General features: G+C 36.2%; 1 protein-coding gene across 2 annotated transcripts in view; it reads left to right on the top strand.

Annotated features, from left to right (window-relative positions):
• Window positions 1-21,515, top strand: part of cd2ap (CD2-associated protein) — an 85,610-nt gene that overhangs the window by 55,050 nt on the left and 9,045 nt on the right. For both annotated transcript variants that reach the window (XM_079831120.1, XM_079831119.1), the window contains exons 11-17: window positions 8,472-8,508; window positions 12,449-12,511; window positions 14,429-14,576; window positions 15,842-15,954; window positions 17,609-17,721; window positions 18,412-18,498; window positions 20,717-20,895. In XM_079831120.1, coding sequence (XP_079687246.1) covers window positions 8,472-8,508; window positions 12,449-12,511; window positions 14,429-14,576; window positions 15,842-15,954; window positions 17,609-17,721; window positions 18,412-18,498; window positions 20,717-20,895 — 740 coding nt within the window. The remainder of the gene's footprint in view (window positions 1-8,471; window positions 8,509-12,448; window positions 12,512-14,428; window positions 14,577-15,841; window positions 15,955-17,608; window positions 17,722-18,411; window positions 18,499-20,716; window positions 20,896-21,515) is intronic.

Raw genomic sequence — 21,515 nt, 5'->3', positions numbered from 1 at the left:
AGCACATTATTTGTTCAAAGCACCAGCTCCCATCTCTAGCGAACAAACATAGGGTTTGTGCGTGCAAAACTGCAAAAGTTATGTTCTGCCACATCCATTTTCCGGAGAAATTCCGCGAACTTTCATATCCCTCCACTGACTGGGGTCATGGGTTGATCTGCTCCCGGCATACGTGTTTTCTTTCTTTTCTTTAAAAAAAAAAAAATGTTTTCCTTTTCAACCTGATTGGCTTGAATGATTGTCTTTGTGCTGCTGCAGTGAGAATGTGATGAGCTGAAGCTCATGTGATGGGTTGTGTAGGGTCAGCGAGCAGTTCATGAAGATGTGAAAGTGTTCATTTCTCCAACGGACTCTAGGGAGCCCATGATCAATCCTTTATCCTTTAAGCATCCTGTCAGATGATAAGACTGTGATCTCCATATCACGAAATAAAGGGACAGATGGCATTTCCATGAAGGCAATTTCTGTAAATTGTTGTTGATATTAGTGCATTCAAATAAACAGTACCCAAGATGTGGTAATACCACAATATTGGGCATTTTTATCTATTATTATTATTATTACTACATCTAATTAATAATGCATTTATACATTATTATTGCAATATTTTTTTCCATATGATATTGATATTTATCAGGATATTAATTTACCATTAATGGGGAAGGACATTTTTCCCTAAATTCTGTGTTTTCCATTTTATTTTATATTTTGTTGGGGGATTCTTTATTTTATGATTTAATACAAATGTATATATACACAATTTAATCAAGCTTTTAAAATTTTATCAAATCAAAATATGATTTAATATAAATTAATTTACATTAAATAACAACTTTTATTTTTTATTTTTTATCAAACAAGATTTTGCACAACAGAACAGTATACATTTAAAACATGGATGAAAAAATATATTGGTTGTATGATAAATATTATAATAATTATTATTATTATTACTTTGAGAAGTACTTTAAGAGATGGATTTTAGTATATAGTATTGATATATTTCTGTCATAATTTCTTGAAGTTAAACCAGACTTTTATTTTGATGGTATGTCGTCAGGATCTTTCAGGTTTAGTTTCAGTTTTTTAGTTTGTATTTGAAGGTAGTTTTAATTAAATGAAACGGTGAACAGCTTGTGAAGTGAATTAAAGGGATAGTTCACCCAAAAATTTAAATTCTGTCATCATTTACTCAACCTCAAGTTGTTCCAAACCTGTATGAGTTTCTTTGTTCTGCTGAACACAAAAGATATTTTGAATAATGTTTGTAACAAAGCAGATAGAGCAACCATTGACTACCATGGTATTTTTCCCCCTATTAAGGTAGTTGATGGTTGCTCTATCTGCTTGGTTACAAACATTCTTCAAAATATCTTTTGTGTTCAGCAGAACAAAGAAACTTATACAGGTTTGGAACACCATGAGGGTGAGTAAATGATGACAGAATTTTCATTTTTGGGTGAACTATCCCTTTAAAGCAGCTCTGGAAATGAAGTTCACGTGTTCATTTATTGAGCAAACCGACAACAACAAATACTCATTGCGGATCTATACAGGTGGAGCTGGGGAAGGCGAAGCTTCTCAGAGGAACTTTGAAAGCGTGCTGCAAACTGCTACAGCAAACACTGAACAACTATTTAAATGCTGAGCAGCAAGCTCATTGGCTGCAGATGCAACAGAAACCAATCAATTTGTGCCGTGTAGTTAACAATGTAATTGGCTGCGTCTGAAAACCTAGGCAGCTGACTCGTTACCTCGCTGCCTTATCAGGCAATGACGTGTTTGTGCATGAAGGCACCTCACAAACTAATTTCGGACAGACTTCTTAGGCAATGTAACAGTTTAATAATCTACAGCAAAATAGAGAGAGCTTTGGTGAGAACTAAACTAATATTGAATTACTACATTAGTCATTTCTCGCTAGAAATTACATCAGAAGTGGAAAATGTTGGTAAAAAACGTACATTCAACTGTCACTGAATGGAAAGCACAGGATTGTGGGTTTTCAAAGGCAGCGAAGGATACAGGATAGGATAATAAGATGAAGGTATCTCAGGAGACAGGAAGTGAAGCTAACTTTAGATCCGGACGTGCCTTGATGCCTTCCTACCTTGAACTGTGTCCTCAAAAGCCAGCATTTTTTCAGGTTTCGGACACAGCCATTGTCAGCAGGTTGCGTTAAGGACCCATCAGCCTGCACCATCTAGAGTTTCAGTAAATTGGTAAAACATTTGAATATATGTTTTTTTTGTTGTTGTAATTTTACATTTGATCAAAAAGTCCCAATCTCCAGGATTTGACTGCTTTTATGTTTGCTGTGAGCGATTGAACATTAACCCCTCAGCCCTTGATTTCCAGGTATGTCTCTGATGTTGAGAGAGAGGAAATTGTTTTGCCTCTCTTTGGCCCCAAACAGATTTCTTCATAGATACAGTAGGGTTGGTTTAAGATCTAAGGTCTAATGTATTCTAAATCGTAGGCGGTTGAGATTGAGCTGCCTGTGACAGTAATTGAACCAAATGTATTACTGTAAGATCTAATTTCAGTGTTATTCCTGCAGTATATATTTATATTTACATAGAGGTGCCATTATAGTAATCATTCCTGCGTCGCTATTTCTAGCACAGGTTGAATTCTTACTACTTCTTTTTTTGTTGAACAGTCAAGTTCATTGCAATGAAACAACTACCAATACATTTAATAAACATAAAATAATAAAAACACTTTTTATTTAAAAAATACACATTTTTTTTATAAATATATAGTATAAAGTACAAGTATAAAGACTTCTCGCTTTTTAGTTAAATATAAGTGTGACTGTTAAAAGTGCCTCTATAGAGGGTATGCATTGACATTTCTTTCCCGCCGGAACACGCCCCCTCAGCCGGGACTGAGTGGCAGAAGAGCTGCTGCATGACTGGAGTTAATAGAGGAAAAAGCGAGTTGGACTCTATCAGGGCCGGCCCGTGGCATAGGCGGAATAGGCAAATGCTAGGGGCGGCACTCATCCATAGGGGCGCCAAAATGTATTACTGATACTATTTTATTAATATTAATTTGAAATATTACCAAATAAAGCGCAAAAAACTTAACCAAGTCCCCCGCCTCTTCCCGGTCCGCCTCATCAATCTCCCCCGCCGAGCTACTTGAAGGGCGTCAGAAATATAACGCGCGATCAGTTTAATGTTGGGAATTTGTTGTGTCGCGTCGCCTCTCGCCGCATCTAATGTAGACAGGATTACTTTCATTTTTTTAGGGTGCTTGGCCGCTCGCTCCAGGTGTAGACCCGGTGAAAGTTGCCTGATAATTTATGACGGATGGCTGAATTGTAGTGTCTTAAAAAACAGAAGCCCTCTGATGCAGGCAAGATAAGGGAAACGCTGCAAAAATGCTCTTCTTATTTAGTATTTGTGTCTTGTTTCTAGTCTAAATATCTAAAAATTCTTAAACCAAGATGCATTTACTAGATGTAAAATAATATTTTTTCTTAAGTGAGTTTATGCTTAAAACAAGCTAAATTATCTGCCAATGGGGTGAGAAAAATAATCTTGTTTCTGATTGAAATCTTGTTTCTTGTTTCTGTCCCAAACAGAAATAAGAAAATTTTTCTCATCCCATTTGGCAGATAATTGTGCTAGTTTTAAGCTAAAACTCACTTCATTTTGATTTTTTCCCCCAGAAAACAAGGAAAAAATATCTAATGTCATTTTACTAGTAAATACATCTTGATTTAAGAATTTTTTGATGTTTGGACTGGACACAAGAAAAAAAATACTAAATAAGAAGAGCATTTTTTGCAGTGTAAAAGTGATGTAATGAATGAACAGTTTATTTAATTGCATAGTAGTAAAATACTAATGTACGCTAATTAATTCCAGTTTTACCTTAAACTATATGCAAGCAGCTGTTCTGGGTTCTCCAGAGGCCACAGACAGTGTATTTTGTAAAAAAAAAAAAAAAAAAAAATCATATCTGTTTTTTTTTTACGCATGTAATATCACTTTTTTAATAGCCTAATGTTTTTACTCTACAGTTGTGCAGTTTTAAGGGGACATATGGACATTTTAAAATGTATTTGCCGAAATTAGTAATGATATTTATATACAGGTTTATATAAAATAGCTAAATTTTATGTAAATTTCACATTAAATATCTAAATTTCTCCAAAGTTTAATTCATGGTGAAAACATGAATGTGCATATTAGTGAAAGTTTGCTGCCATCTACTGGAAAACAAACACTTTTGCTAGTTCTCAATTGTTTGTGCATGAATGCTGGATGCAATTACTTGTTATTTGTGTTTAGGCTGTAATGTGCCATAGGTGCTATTTTTGTATAGTTTAACTATCATCAGCCTTTAAAAAATAAATAAAAATAATAATATCATGAACATAATGACGGGGTAGAATGGACTGGACATCATATAAAACAACAATAAAAAAAAAAAACCTGTAAAAAGGTTTAGCACTACATGTTTTCAGTCTAAGTTGCGGAAACACTGGTACTGTTTTATTTTTTTAATGCATTGATTTTTTTTTTTCAAGGGGCACCAAGTAAAATCTTGCCTAGGGCAGCAAATTGGTCAGGGCCGGCCCTGGACTCTATATAGTGTTCCTTAAAACTTACCAAAGATCCAGTGATTCATGGATATTGACATTCAGCCAGGAATCGTGTTTTCCTGACATTTAAATGAGGCTGATTTCGATACATAAATATATATCACTGTCAGTCATCACAATTTCGAGAGTGAATCCCGCATTTATATGTGGATGGGCCTATATGTATTGAAATGTGTATGTAGCCCCTTGTCGAGAATGGAAAACAAAAGTTGTATTCAAATTCTGAATATATTATAGGCCTATTCATTATTTTTATATGCCTAGACAGCACGCAAAGAGCGCTCCCTTTATAATCACTAAAAGCTGTCACTCATTCAGTGTTATATTAATCAGTGAAGCTGACGACACAATAAATCTCTTATTTACATAATGTGTACACTTTGTTAGAAAAGATTTGCGCACGTGCAGAACTCAGCACTGGACAAAAACTTCTAACTTCAACACTTGTGATTGGCCACTGCATTCAAGAAATCAACAAACATCTCTGTGATTGGCTACATTACTCACCGAATAACACGTGAGTAATGTAATGTAATACTCACGCGATAACACGTTGGAAATTAAATCATTTGATGAGCACAAATACAGATACGCACTGGATCTTTGGCCAACTCTTTTTCTCTAATAATATACTATTATTATGAAGAAAACAGTTCCTAGACCAGCAGTAATGGCACATTTTCCCTCTAAAAGCAATCAGTAGCTGAAGCAGCAGGAGGCTGTGGTTTGAGTGAGAAAATTACATGCTATTATCAAGTTCGTCTCCCTCGGTCCAGGGGGCAAGACCCCCCAACCCCCTGTCTGGCGCCGGGCCTGGTTTTGTGTGTTTTTTGCGGCATTCATGCTGAAAACCAAACCAGTCACTCCGGCCGACAGTGATGCCACGAGCATACCCTCTATTATGGTTTTTCAAATATTACCTTTCATACAGTGTGTAATATAGCTATTTGTGAATGTAAAAGGTCTACAAATTAATTAAAAAATTATTCTGAACTGCCAAAACGATTCGTCAAAAATGTGAATCTAACTTCCTGTTACGTACAAATATAACAAATTTGCATAATGCCAAGTTTTTGGTCTTCATTTGCTGCCCACGAACAACATTTACCTTAACCCACCCTAGCAGATATGGTAATGGGTGTTTCGTTTTCGACATGTCCTGTAAGTAGTAGACCAATCACAACAGAATGGGCTGTCTGGCCAATCAGATCAGAGTAGGCTCGTAGAAAGGAGGGGTTTAGAGAGAATCTTTTTACAGAACTTCTTTTTAGAAATCATGTGACGCGAAATGTATGTTTTGCAAAAAGTATTTATTTATTTTTTTTACCTTGAATGAATGTAAACCTTGCAAGTAACCTTTAAAATTGCATAATAGGAGCACTTTAACAGCAGGGGAGAGTTCTTGTTCATTTTCTCTCTGAAGGTAAAATTATTGGAAGGCCATTTTTTGGCCTGTTTTTTGAATCCCTCTTTATGCTTATTAAACCAGATATCCATTCAGATTTTCCTTTCTTCTCCCTCATGATGATTATCCAGAACATAGTGGCATAAGCATCTGTTTGCCAGAGTGCTAGAAAGTAGGGGGAATTCAGGGTAATTGGGACACTTTTTACAAGTCATCCCAATGGCAAAAAGTGTTCCAATCACCCTGAATTCACCCTAAATATGCTGCTGTTGTTTTTTGTAGACTTGTGTGGTAAATGCCATATGAAAAACTGAACTTGTGAACCAAAATGTTAACATCATGTCAAAATGAAATCAAAATAGACCCTGTTTACTTAGTTATTACATGTCCCTGGTCTTATTGTGAACAATTGCACGTTGTTCCAATGCAAAATGTTTGTATTCATAATCTTTCATCAAAATGATAACTTCATCCGGCTTCTGTTGTAGGTTGTAAAGCCTTTCTAAAACCATGCAGTGATCTACTGCTGAATTAAGAAGCACACATGTACTGCCATTATAAATAAATTATGAACTTGCTTCTTGTAAAATTCTTTAGAGTGTGGCAGAGAACCCTTATATGATCATCTTAATCAGCAATTCATGCATAATTGGTCATGCATAAGTGAATGAATGCCAGAATGGTGTACATAAAAAAAGAGGTTATGCATGTACATGCTGACCTTCTCATAAATGATACATATCTGTCAGTTGCAAATGTTGATCTATGCCTCTTTTGTTGTTTGAACTCTCACTCATGCTGTGATACAAGTGCTAAGTGAGGCGATTTACTCTCGTAATCAGTGCAGCCCATTCATTGGCGCTGATATGTTGCAAGAGTCATCAAATCCATCAAAGAGGAGGCTGGGGGATTTCCAGCCTCAGCCATTTCATCTGTTTCAGTTCCTGCTGATTTTTGTTGAGCGTTTCAGGATCTTGTTTTAGTTATGCAGAATCTAATGTTATGTTAGCCTGACCTGTGAAGGGACTAGGGTTGGGAATAAGGATCGACCGATATGGATTTTTTAGTGCCGATGCCGATACCGATTTTTTTTCATCAGCCTTAGCCGATGACCGATACGGGCTGCCGATTTTCTTGAGCCGATATTTGGAGATAAATTAAAAATAAAATTCTTAATTTAAATAAATTCTGAAAAAAAATAATTAAGCATAAATAAAATAATTACACTATTGCACACAGTATCAACAAGCAAGCAGCATAATAAAGTTTACACTGACTGTACTATACTTAATTTTAAAACTATTTACAACCTAGTCATTTAATGGTTACACTCTAAAAAATGCTGGGTTAAAAATAACCCAAGTTGGGTTGAATATGGACTAACCCAGCAATTGGGTTGTTTTGACCCAGCGGTTAGGTTAAATGTTTGCTTAAAACAACTCAATTGCTGGGTAAAAACAACCCATTCGCTAGGGTTAGTCCATTTTCAACCCAACTTAGGTTATCTTTAACCCAGCATTTTTTAGTGTGTAGGTGCACTTAACTTAATCTCTTGTAGAGCAACACCAGCGGTAATTCAGGAAAAAATCTCCCAATGCTCCACGTGAAACTTCAGTCTTTCGACCTTTTACCATCGTGTCAATTCTCAATTGATTTTAATAATATGCGCGAGGGAGAGAGAGAGCAAGACAGTTTGAAGACGGTGAGAGCTGCCCTGTGGACGTCTGTCTGTAAATAATGCAGGGAAAAAAATATCGGCGAACGCAGCAGCCTAATATCGGCCAATGCCGATACACGTAAAAATTGCAAATATCGTCTAACACTTGTTGGGAATCGAAAATTGATTCCATTTCTGGAATTGGATACTTCTTAAATTTAAATTCCGTTTATTGATTCCTGTGTGTTTTTGAATGTGGTGCAAGAAGACGCAGGAAAAAAACTCAGTTTGGCACTCAAACGCAGTTTTCTGTGCTGGACACATCTCATATAGTGCACGGATACTGAATTGAGTTCTCTTTCGTAACTTCTTTGCGCTTTGTTGTCAGTGACCTTCAAGATTCAAAATATGTTGTTGTTGCTAGGTGTTCGATTATTAGCTGCAGGCAGCTGACATGATGTGATGGGCTTTGACAGTGGTACTTGAAGGGAACATGCCAATATGTCTGCATTGGTATGTGAGGGGATAAGGTCACAAGAAGTTCTATTACATCCATTTCATCCGACTTTAATGACTGAAGCACTGACTGTTTGTGTAACACCGTGTTCTCCAGCATAATCTGAGAACGATCCAAAGAGCATTTTGTGCTTCAATGGAAGCAAATTCATCTGACGGTCTGTCAGTTCTCATTATCAAAGTCACACATTATCCTTTTTCACAGTCCTAAAAGTTTATTTCCAGGTTTAAATTAGATTTTCAATGCACTCTCGTATTTTGTTGTTTCTCCGCAGAAGCCAAAGAAGCCCCCACCACCATCCAAAACAACAGGTATTTCACATCTTCAACATACCACTTCACATCTCACTGATTGCATGAATTTGATTACATCACTTCACTCTTCTCTTTTCATTTCAAGCTGCTGTGTGACCGCTGAGGTATAAAATGAGCTTAAAGTGGCATCATGCGCATTCTGGTTGTTGAGATAATGCTCAATAACTCTCATGCAATCATATGTAATAAGAGCCACAGAAGCCCCGTGCTCTGTTTAAAGCTCATTGTCATCAAACATCTTTTTCTTGTTTTTGCCTGTCAGTGACCTTTAAGATTGACATGATTTGATGGGCCCTGACAGTGGTACTTGAAGGGAGCATGTGTCTGATTCGTATGTGAATGGATAACAAGTGGTGCAAGATGGCATATTGATTTGAGCTGCTTCCTCTGTGGCTTATAGAGAAGTATACTGGTGTATGCTGAGAAGATTAGAGGTGATGCAAGATAATTTGGCATATTTAATTATGGCAATGAACACAAAGACCATTCGTGCCCACCACTGATCTATATAGAGAACTGGATTGCTCATGACGTCATAAAAAGTGAAGCTACCGCGCCGCCATATTGGTATTCCCTAGTAAGCTCATGCGTTCTATTGAATTAATAGGAAATGATATGACTTTACTGAGAGAACATTGCCTAAGGAGACACCGTTTTTATATCTGAAGTCTCCCTGTACATTCTTACAACACAAACCTCCTAAGCATGTACATGGTTATTCGTTTAAAGGGGTGGTAAAACACATTCTTGCGAGGGCTTGATTGTATTTGTGGGGTGCACTGTAACGTGTTCATGCTTTGTTTTTAAAAAATGTAATTATTTTTCATATATTTTACCTTTATTCTACACTGCTCTGTCCCTCCTTGTAAAAACGGTCTGATGGTTTCCGGGTTCGATGAAGCCGGTCCTTCAAAAATATACAATGGGCTCAGATTGGTTAGCTGGCCCAGTGTGTTGTGATTCGCTAACCGCCTAGTGCACGTTTTTCAGAAACATCACGCCCCTTACCTTTACCAGTAGACTGTGCTTTGGTAGTATTAGAAACAATGACGTCAATAAAACCATACCAATTTGAGCCCGAATCGGACCCAGACAATTTTAGTGAAGATGATCGAGCAGAACCTGTTCAAGAACGGCTGTTAAACGACGTGTCAGAATGGTTTGTTTTTTGTTTGTTGTCTCATACTTTTTAGATATGTTGTATGTAAGTTAAGTGTTTGTCGGATAACGTTAAGTATGAATGAGCATTTAACAAACTGGTTTGCAGAGCCAAACAGCGTTGTCACTTGTTTACTATCTTGCTACAACGTACAATTAACAATACGAACTATTACAGGAAAACACATCGACGAAAAATAAATCATACTTACAGGTTGTGGCCCATAAACAGCTTCTGTTTTTAAAGTTGGAACTGCTCCATCTTTCAGGACAAGCCGTTGTGCGAATCCTGCATTGAACTCGCGAAGATTGTGGAAGTTTTCCTCCGTAAAATGTGCAGCACAGAGAGCGGGATTTGGGTAATAATTATGAGGGAAATAGCAGCGTTTCGTCTGCATTGCGGCAACAACACTCCAGCCTACTAACTCTTCTCCATAGCAATACAAAATGGCCTCGCCCCTCTTATTTAATATTCTCGGAGGAGGGGTTTATGTAAATATTGAGATTGATGTCAGCAACCCTGGAGGAATGTCTGTATTCCCTACCGGCCGTTTGCTGTAGTCCTTAGAAATTGATTTCTTTAAAAGCAAACATCTCCCTTTGCTTTAAACTTTGAACGTTGTAACTTTGCAGATGTTGTTTATGCTCAAACAGCAACATTACACACTAGCTAAAGTTAGAAAAGTGAAATCGTGTTTTACCACCCCTTTAAAGTAAGGAATTGCCCCTGCTTATGAGAAAGTTACGTCCATATTCATTATAGTAGTGAACATCAACAAAAGCTTGCCTTTTACTGTTATGTTTATGTATTTATGTTGTGTTGTAGTATTGTTTTTATTTATACAGTAGGCTAACTGAAATGTTTCAATAATGATTTCATTAACAGCCTGCATTTCGAAGCAGTTAATGATTTAAACAATAGTTTAATTAATACATAATTCAACAACATGACATACATAACACTTTACTCATATGGAAACCATAAAAACGCCAAAAATCGGGAAATAAAATGCACATATCATAACTTATTCAGACAGATAACGCTGACTGCTTTATTTCTGAGATGATGCATGGCAAACTTTGATTTGTAATAGAATATTGTGCAAGTGTGCAACATAAGTTAGAGGCTTATTAATATTAATTGTATAAGCTATTCGAATCAATTTCTGCAGCTAAACACAGATATATGTTAATGTTTAATATTGCCTCCATAATTACATACATAAAGACATATATTTTTGTGTTAGTTCATGTGTTAGTTCGTTACCTGTGTCGGCAGTGTGCAGTAGACACACCCACATCAACGAGATCAATATATGACTTATCCTCTTCAAAAAGACCATAAACATTAAAGATATGACTGAAGTAACTATTAATTTACATGCATATATCATAAAACTAATCCTGTGTGACTGACATGCTGCAATTCGTGTGATATATTTTTTTTTAGGTCAATGTTTTGGCTGTACGTCAATGATTACCTCTGTCAGGAAATAGTAAGATGGGCCGCTTGAACACTTCTTGTGGCTTCACTGCTGGATGGCACTTTAGAACGCGATGAGCAATTCAGTCATTTATATTGATCAATCGTGCCCACACACTCACGGCCGCATAGTGAAAATCATCATTTTAGCTTAGAGAGTTAGTTCATCCAATAATGAAAATTCTGTCATTATTTACTCACCCTTATGTCGTTCCAGACCTGTAAGATTCGTTCATCCTGGAACACAAATGAAGATCTTTTTAATGAAATCTGAGAGCTTTTTGTCCCTCCATTGATGCCTACGCAACTACCACTTTCAAGCCCATAAAGGTAGTAAAGACATTATTAAAGGTATATCTTCATTTGTCTTCTGAAGATCAACGAAAGTCTAACAGGTTTGGAATGACATGAGGGTGAGAAATTTATGACAGAATTGTCTTTTTTTTTTGGGTGAACTATCCCTTTAATTTGCAGTAAGGTTAGATTTTCATTATTTTATATTGCTTGTGTTTTATGGAGGATTCCTTAGAGCGGCTGCATGACTTTTTTTTAACTTTTATTGGCACCATCACAAAAATCTATGTGGGGAGATGTATATATATATATACACAAAGAAATTGTTAAAAAATATTATTATTAAATTAATTCACAATATTTTTTTAATTGATTAAACTCAATATAATGCAATTTCATTAATTAAAGCAATTTCATTTTATAATACAGCTTTAATATAACTTCATGGCAGCTATAAATTCATAAACACATTTTCTAGAAAAGTGTTTCTTATTTATCACTTATTTTTCTCATTTATTTATTATTTATAACTCTGTTGTGTAAATGAATTGCCAAAATGTATACGTTTTCTGTTTCGTTTTTTTTGTTGTTGTTGAAAACTGTGTTGTTTGGCCAATTGTATTAGAGTGATGGGGACAAAATCACATGATCTGGCAATAAAGATGTAAAGTCTGATAATGCAGCTGTAACAATCAGTCAGTCTCTCACAGCTTTTGTCTGCGAAACACATGCAAACAAAAAAAAGCGGATGTTGTTGTGCATCAAAGGAGACCGCATCATCCCAATTGCTTTTTAGAAAGCTTGCAGAGGGTTGCAAAGATTTGGTCTGTCTTTCCAACCCACACAGGAAATGCAAGTCATCGACTGTATGTTTCCTATTCTGTTGAAGCGTCTGTCACAGAAGTCGTTTTGTTCTTTTATATGCCGTGTCTAGAGCCGCTCTATCTGCAGTGTAGTACCTACAACATATTTTTAACTCCGACATTATGCTTCGTTTCTCAGTCCTGAAACCTGAGGCCCCCAGTGTGGACAGGAAGCAACCGCAGCCACGGCCTGAAGATAAAGGTAAGGGAGGGTTCGCTGCCCATCTCCTTTTAAACCACAAATTCAAATTGACCTTGCTGACTATGATGACACACCCCTTGTAGAATGAAATTGCTATGTAAGAGCATTTAAATTGGTCGTTATGAAACAAGGAATAGCTATTAACCAACTATTACTAATAGTTCCCTTTTTAACGTACCCCAAAATCAAGAAGGCCCTGATTTGGTTTATTTTTATTTATTTATTAATTTGCTGAGCACCTTTTAAGAGCATGTGTAACCGGAGGAGAGAATCTTTCTTGCTTTCATGCCTTCAGACGTTTTAATCTTCACTACAGACGGGCGCTTTGTCACAATTCAACTAGATTGCTAAAGAATAAGCTGTCTATGTGCACTGCAGGAACCTGCTATCACGACACTTACAATGTAAACTTCTTTGTAAAAGAAAAATCTTTGTCGATTTTGATAATTGTTTTCGTTTTGTTTTTACTAATACTTATAAATGATGCATAATTACATGCAACAACCCTAAAGCAAAGCAAACCCTAATCCGGTAACCCTTTATTCCAAGGTGTTACCGGACAGTAAATTATGCATAATTACATGCATCTAACCCTAACCCTCAACCACACCCTAGTCCTACCATTAACTCTGTAGTAAGTACATGTTGTTAATTAAGATTACTCAGTACTTTAAATATATAATTACAGTTTCACAAAGACATCTTAAACAAAAAGTGAAACTGCCATTTCTAATATTACAACAACAAAAAAATCGTATTTCAGGATTTTTTCTTACTTTCTATTTATCAATCTGGGTGAGCATAAAGGCCCTTTCACACCAAAAATAATGGCTGTAAAGATAACTATAACTATTACTTTATTAGTGTCCACACTAGCAGATATCTTTCTGCAGGATTCTGATTGGCTGTCAGTGTTTTTATTGTTCATCAGCAGGAAACATTCATTCTGAAAGTGCCAACAGACGAAAGTATTGTGTATCGAAGATAGTCAGAGATATTATCAAGGCGATAATTAGCTTGTTTTCCCATTAATGTATTACATTATTATTATTATTATAAAGGGATAGTTAACCCAAAAATTTATTAAATTATTATTATTATAAAGGGATAGTTAACCCAAAAATGAAAATTCTGTCACCATTTAGTCCCGCTCAAGTTGTTCCAAACCTGTATACATTTCTTTGTTCTCCTGAACACAAAGGAAGATATTTGGAAGAATGTTTGTAACATGTTTGGGGGGGTCATGATAGTCAATGGCTGCTGAGATCTGTACTTCATACAGTTAATGAAGTACTTTGTGTAAGTGTTGACTTTGTAGGAAAACTGATGCACTCTGAACCAACAGAATGTCTTTCTATTCATATGAATGGCACTCTACTGGAGCGTATATCTGATTTTCCGATAAAAGTCTCTCTTATTTAGACCAAGTGTCACAAATTGAATGATAATGTACTTGACTTGTTATATGAATGTCAGAAAGTGAGATTTACATGAAAAACTGCCTCGATTTGAGAAGATAGAAGCAGATCGATGTGGTGCACACATCCTGCCAAAATCTCCCCTGACCTACTTTGAGACATAGTCAATGTGAACGCTCGTGAAAGTTCCTCATGTCATTAGGACAAGTTCAGTACATTACATGCATTACACTACTACTTCAATAATGGCCTTCTGTTCTATCAATAGAGATACAATTGGCATGTTTCAAACGATTGAGAGTTATATGAAACTCTAAAACCAGTTGGGGGACTAATAATATTGCTGTATAAACCTAATCTAGATAATTAACTCTCTTAGCTATCAGAACCTTATAAGAGACATACATTAATTAATAATCCAAATAAGAACAATGTTTGTTTGGATAGACATTTATTGACTCAAAACATCTATATATTTTTGTCATTTGTCTGTTTAAAGTTGGCAAGCCCTTGCCAGAGAAGCCCGCCAAACCTGTTGGCCCCACTGTGCCCCCGAAAAAACCTGTGCCTCCAAGCAAGGGACTGCTGCGTCCTTCCATCCACACAAAACGACCTGACTTGCCTCTCACTCCATCACCAGCCGCCAAGCAAGTTTTAATTCAGTATTTTATGTTTTCATTTTTAATACTTGGAGGAGATATCTGTCTGTCTAGATACATTTTTCAGTAACACTTTACATTAAGGTTTCATTTGTTACCGTTAGTTAATAAAAATCCATCTGTTTGTTCATGTCCGTTCACAGTGCATTAACTAATGTTAAGAAATAAAACATTTGATTTCCACACTGTATTAGTAAAGGTTGAAATTAACATGAACTAAAATTAATAAATGCTGTAAAAGTATTGTTCATTCTCAGTTTATGGAAATTAACATAGTTAACTAATGTTAACTAATGAAACCTTATTGTAAAGTGTTACCGATTTCTCTTCTAGAAAGATATATCATTCAATAAATAGATTGATACATTCCCAGGTATTAAAAAGTATATTTAAATTATGATATTAATATTTGTATTATATAAAATATTAAAATATTTCCCCAAAAGTATAAAAATATTAAATATTGAATTAAAAGCCAACTATTATATAATATAATATTTTAGAATTATTATTTATATTTATATTTAAGAATCAATATTTTCCAGTATATAAGTATATTGCTCTCTTTGCCATATTAAAGGAAATATATTTTTGCTCTGAGCTTGTTTCAATGCATTGTGAGATTTGTTTTTTCTTCTGCTAAAGATACAGTTTTTGTGATGCCTTGCATCCTCATTGAAAGGACCGGTTTCTTATAGACCTTATGTAGCCCCACCCCTTTTCAGCGATGCACCCATTGATTTCTGTTTTCCGGTTTGTATTCCCACAGCATGAAGGTAACATCTTTCAGATTTATAAATGAACTGGTCGTTTTAAAAACCTTCCCAGTCTACTGACATTTGACATATATATTTAGTTTCCTAGCATTAGTCCCACTTATTTGCAGGGTCCGCTGAGACACACACACACTGTCGGCCAATTTGGCGTGTCCAATCCACCTAATCTGCATGTCTTTGGGGGGGAAACCGGAGCACCAGGAGGAAACCCACGCTGACACTGGGAGAACATGCAACACATAGAAAGGACTCCTCGCTCAGCCGGGGCTCAAAACCGAGCCACAGAAATATACCAATATGCCTTAGAAATATACAGAGCTACTGCATAAACAGAATATCAAACACAAAATTCTCCAGATGGCTGCGCGCTTGTTTCTCTGGCGCATAAGGTCTATAAGACAGCATCTATTAGCTGTCTATTGACTAGAACAGCCTTTGCATTTAGAGTGTGACTGTGATGCCTCATAAATCCCACAGGCACAATGGAGAAGTTCCCCTCCTACGAACAAAGCCAGAGACAGAACCTGTACCCATCAAGCCAAAAACTCCACAAACTGGTGTGGACAGCGGCGAGAAGAATTCAGAACCGGGTAAGTTGTTCTTTGCCGGTGTTTGTTTTTATTGATCATAACATGGCAAGAAAACTATAACAATGTAGGTTTAGAAGCAAAAATAGGCTCACATCACACTGCTTACACATGCAACAAAACAACATATGAGAATATTGTTTATTATGTAACTTTAACGTTCTGACCTGCGACCCTTCAGTTGAGAACCATTAGTACGGAGGCCGTAATGTTAGTGTTTGGAATGGTTTTGGTTCTTGTATGCACTATTTTTCGCAGCTCAGTGTGTTTTTTGCTGTGGTGTGGGTGAATCAGAGCTCTATTTGTGGATAAGCACCATGGATCCTTTGCTGGGAGCAGGATTATTCCTCTTGCACAGAAAGAGATGGTCCAGATCTGTAGAGCAGGTGGCCTGGCCTCAGAGGAGCATGGGGAAGAGCCTTTCTGTCATGTTCTTAAGCCTCCGTCATCTCCACGATTCCATGCCCAACTTCATTCCATTTGTCGGCCCATCTTGTGCTTGATACCACACATTTTCAAAGATATTAGTAAAAAAACTATTGTATAAAGGGAAAGGGAGAGACTTGTTTATTATTTATCTAGGCGCCTTGGGTGCCATTTTTGCATTGTTGTTTCGGGGATTTTTTAAGGATGTCTTTAGAAGTCTTTGGCAAATTATTTCTGAAGGTTTACCATGTTTTGAATCTTGGAATACTTTGTCTCTTCTTCGAGAAAATTGTTTCTTGGCTGTTAAAAGATATCAGCTGTAAAAAAGAATATTTGATATCATGAAATTGCTTATTTTTTGATGACATAATTGAGGAATCTTAGTTTGAGGTACATATTTTAGACAGTAATCACTGCAAAGTAATCAAAATGTGTTGAATTGGCTGATTAGTGTAACCAATCTCTCGCCTCAAGGTTATTCGGATAACAAGTTTCAATTAAGTCTAGCTGTCTGTATTAAATGAGTTCTTTGGCATTGCTTACTGTGATGAAGACATTAAAAAAAAGTCTTTATGGCACAATATTTTGCTTGGAAAATGTCGAAAAATTGCTTCAAAGTAGGCAATTGATTAAAAAGGAAACAATGACGATTCTGTCCAAAAGAAATGACGTTTGATCATATTGATTGATGGTTTTTGGACAAAGTCTGCTTGATTCTGAGAAGTTGACCAAAGTTGCACCAAAGGTGTTCTAATCACATCTTCACGAAAGGTCATGAGCAAGGTCACGTCAATGCAGCTTCAGAAAGAGAAAATCGTTAAGTGTAGGGTTGTGTCTGCAATCTCTGAGCTACCATTCAGAGGCTGGCTAATGGGATAACATTTTTAGGTAGGTAATAGTGAGCATATTGTAATCCATCAGATGAATTTTAAGTGGCAGATTTTAAGATGTCAAACTGACAGATGTACCAAGATGATTGATTGTACATTTTTCAAGCATTTACACAGTCTTTATATACCCATCACTGAGTCATGATTGTAATTTCCTGCTCCGTTGAGCTTTGATCTAGCCGGGGTGTTAAACGTACTTTATTACCTCATATGACTTTTATATTGGCTCTAAACTCTTTTTTTTTTTTGGCTCTTATAACTTCTAAATTATACTAATTTAGTTTAACTTTGTGACTGAAGACTAATCTCGCGTTTGAACTAAATCTTTTATTCGATTATAGTTAATCTCATGAGTTTCGACGATGTCTCCTCTACCTCGGAGAAGTTAACCCACCCTACCGCACAGCGACCAAAGATGCCTGGGAGAAGACCGCCTGCTCACAGAGGCCAATCGGTGAGTAGAACATGCACTTTTGCTTAGCTTGAGCTCTGATCTCTCAAATGAATGCAAATATACTAATGCAGATGTCATAGAAAAGGACATCATATTTTTTTTGTTTTTGTGTGCAAAACTTTTTTATTACAACATTTCATTAAGATATTATTTTATTTAGCACATCCATTAAGTGCCATGCTTCCACTTGGAGATAACAGTTTAATGAAAATTGGTGTACTATGTTTTATTTCATTAAGATAGTTAATTAAATGCCATTGTTAATAGAAGAACAACACAAAATAATGATCTATATCAACCAATCATCATTCATAACAGTTTTATAATTTTCAATAAATGCATTTTCAAGTCCTTGGTTCACAGACTTGTTGTGCTAGATTGTGTCATGGGTGAAATCACAGATGTCACTTGAACCATAGACAGGTTGAGCAAACCAGTATCTGCTAAATCTCTTTATACTACCATAAGCACTAACATTTGTTTTTAGATTTATACATCTATTTTGAGTGAGACTCGAACCACAGTTTTTGCGATGTGAAGGGCAGCATAGTGGAGGGATTATGCAGTTCTCCAGTCTGGATCAAAAAGGGCTTTACCAATGAAACCCCAGATGGGACATGTGTCAAGTATAGCGCTATTTGCACTTTTCTCTTCACATGTTTTTCTAACATGCTCTGTAACCTCTTACAGCCAAGCAAGGAGATTGGCGAGAAAGCTGAGAATATCGAGGAAGTGGAAGAAGCCGACCCTGTGCCTTCTGCACAGAATTCGTTTAAGGTAAATTACCTTGAATATATAGTCCACAAAAAAAAAGATTCTGAAAATTATATACATGAGGGCAAGTAAACGATGACAGAATTTTCATTTCTGAGTGAGCTATCCATTTAATGCAAGAATCTTATGTACTTTTCTGTAATATCTGAATCGAATAATTGAATAGCTAACCAAAAGATCTGGTCTGATTATCTCTGTCTCCTTGAGAATAATACATCCCGTGAAATTATGTTCTCAAGGGTTTGTGAGCAAACAACAGCTCTGATACGATCTCGACTGAATGTCTGGCTCTTCTTTTTCAATGAGGTTTCAGCCCTCTGGATTTAGTCTTTTAGTATGAAGTGTTCTTTACATTAAGCTTATGTAAAGTGGACTGAAACACTCTGTCTGGTTTCACACAGGTGGTTCTCATATTTGGACTCGCATAAGGTCACTCAGTCAAAATCTCTCTTTATAGAACAAAAAAGAGACCTATTGATTGTATGGTATCTCTGGAGTCGTGATTGGATGTTGGTAGTTTTTGGTGTGAAACAAAAAAAAAACATTGGACAAAATAATTATATTGAAATTAATTTTGACAAATAAATAATGTGGTTTTACTTTGATCAGTGATATGTTTTGTTGTTATTGCTGCTTTTTAGGAATATCATTGAAACGGCAGCTTTTATGTTCAGCAGGGTGTGCAAACCTGGCAATTGTGTCTTAATTTGCCATATAGTTGAGAAATCAGTGTGTTTTGACTATTAATGCACCCAAATAAATCAAATGTATTTAATAACCAACAACACTCAAATACACTCAGTTGTATATATAAGCATCTAAATTGCACAAGGCAGCTTTTTATCATAATTGTATTGACATAATTACTTTTCTACTCTAAAATGTAAACATTTAAACAGTGGCTGTAATAACTTTTCATGACAGATTTATAAACACATTAAATACATTAAAGACAACAGGCTAACTAAAAAATAGTCACGTCTATTTTTTATATCGCATTGTTTCAAAGCAGATTTACAGAGATTTCTGCCTCCATTAACAGTCCACGCAACTTCTAACTATGATCGCAACTAATCCATTTGAATTGAGACACGAAAGAGAACTCAGTGCGGTACTGTCTGTGAATCTGCATGACACACACAACTCATGCACACAGAAAACCGCTTCAGACATCGAGTCGGTACCGCGCTGAGTTCTCTTTCGTGTTTGAAAGGACAAAAACACACAAAATTATGCCAAAATGCCAGTTGTGTCAAGTATCCTCATAAGCATAGTCTTAAATTAGTTAAATTAAGTCTTAAATTAATGTACAGAGTTTTGATATGCGTAATAAACCTCCTGCTGTCATTAATGTTAATCAAAGAACAAAAGACAAAGAGAAAATAATTTAGCATTTAGCCCTGATATATTAGAGGCACAGCTAATTGTTAAAATGAATAGCTTTCAATTATACTGCAATGTTCAGTCAGTGGCTATAATTAATGGATAATTGAAAGAAAAAATCAATTGACATGACATCATTAGCAGTATTGGTGATACTGGCCTTCATTCATAAAAAGATGAACATTAAACAAATATTTAAAATATCTTTGTTGTTTCTTCATTAATTTAGAGATTAAATGTGAAATTATTACAATATAAAAGTATATTAAAAACTTTAATGTTAGGTTAAAAACTTGTTTTTTTATTATTAATTAATTAACTGATTGACAGCACTATCAATATATTCACACAATTTAAATGTTTTGATTAATGGAAATGTGAAAAAGTTCAGAATGCACATTATAAGCGAATCAAACTTTGGACAAATGAACTCGGACCACCTTCTAAGTTTGTGTGACCTTTTTCTTGTGATTTGTTAATATCTAATTTTTAGCAATGTATTTAATTACGTTTAAAGTGGAGTAGTGATTAATGTTCCTCCTAAGCAGGGGTTTCTAGCAATTACGAATATAACGTCAGCCTCTCAGCTGGAAACACATCAGCTTGTTGGTTCAAGGTCACCGGTCAAATCAAGTGAAATCATCTTTGTTCATCAGACTATCAGGGAACTAGTTAAGAAATTTTAACAAATAAAAGGTGTATTTCAGTATAAGGGTGTAACAGTTGTATTGTTTGAAATGGAAATGCGTACACTACTAAACACACATAAGCATTCATAAAAAATGTATTGTTTTGCTACTCCATACTATTATTGATACTCTTTTTGATTTTCTTTCAGGCGTCTGTCTCATCACCCTTACCATCTACAGTACCTAAAGCAATTCCAGCCACCCATATCACGCCCGAGCCTAAACCAAAACCTGACAAGGAAGAAGAGAAAGGATCTGAACTGGAGGACCTTAAGGCTCAGATGAAGGAGCTAGTGCTGTCTGTAGAGTTACTAAAGACACAACAGTCGTAAGTAGCAACGCTGCATATTAGTTTTGTTTCATACTGCTGTTTTCTTATATTCTCTACTGGTCGAGTTACACTATATTACCAAAAGTATTGGGACACCCTTCCAAATCATTGTATTCCAATCACTTTCATGGCCAAAGGTGTATAAAATCAAGCACCTAGGCATGCAGACTGATTCTACAGACATTTGTCAAAGAATGGGTCGCTCTCGGGAGCTCAGTGAATTCAAGCGTGGTACCGTGATAGGTTGCCACCTGTGCAAGAAGTCCATTCGGGAAATTTCCTCACTACTAAATATTCCACACTCAACTGTTAGTGGTATTATAACAAAGTGGAAGCAATTGGGAACAACAGCAACTCAGCCACAAAGTGTAGGCCACGTAAAATCACAGAGCGGGGTCAGCACATGCTGAGGTGCACAGTGCGCAGAAGTCGCCAACTTTCTGCAGAGTCAATAGCTACAGACCTTCAAACTTCGTGTGGCCTTTAGATTAGCTCAAGAACAGTGCGTAGAGAGCTTCATGGAATGGGTTTCCATGGCCGAGCAGCGGCATCCAAACCTTACATCACCTTACATGCAGAGGTGTAAAGCACGCCACCACTGGACTCTAGAGCAGTGC

This window comes from Gobio gobio (genome assembly GCF_949357685.1).
Source record: "Gobio gobio genome assembly, chromosome: 12".
NCBI lineage: Eukaryota > Metazoa > Chordata > Actinopteri > Cypriniformes > Gobionidae > Gobio > Gobio gobio.
Note: the sequence above shows the minus strand (reverse complement) of the source record. Positions and strands in the feature narration are given on the sequence as shown.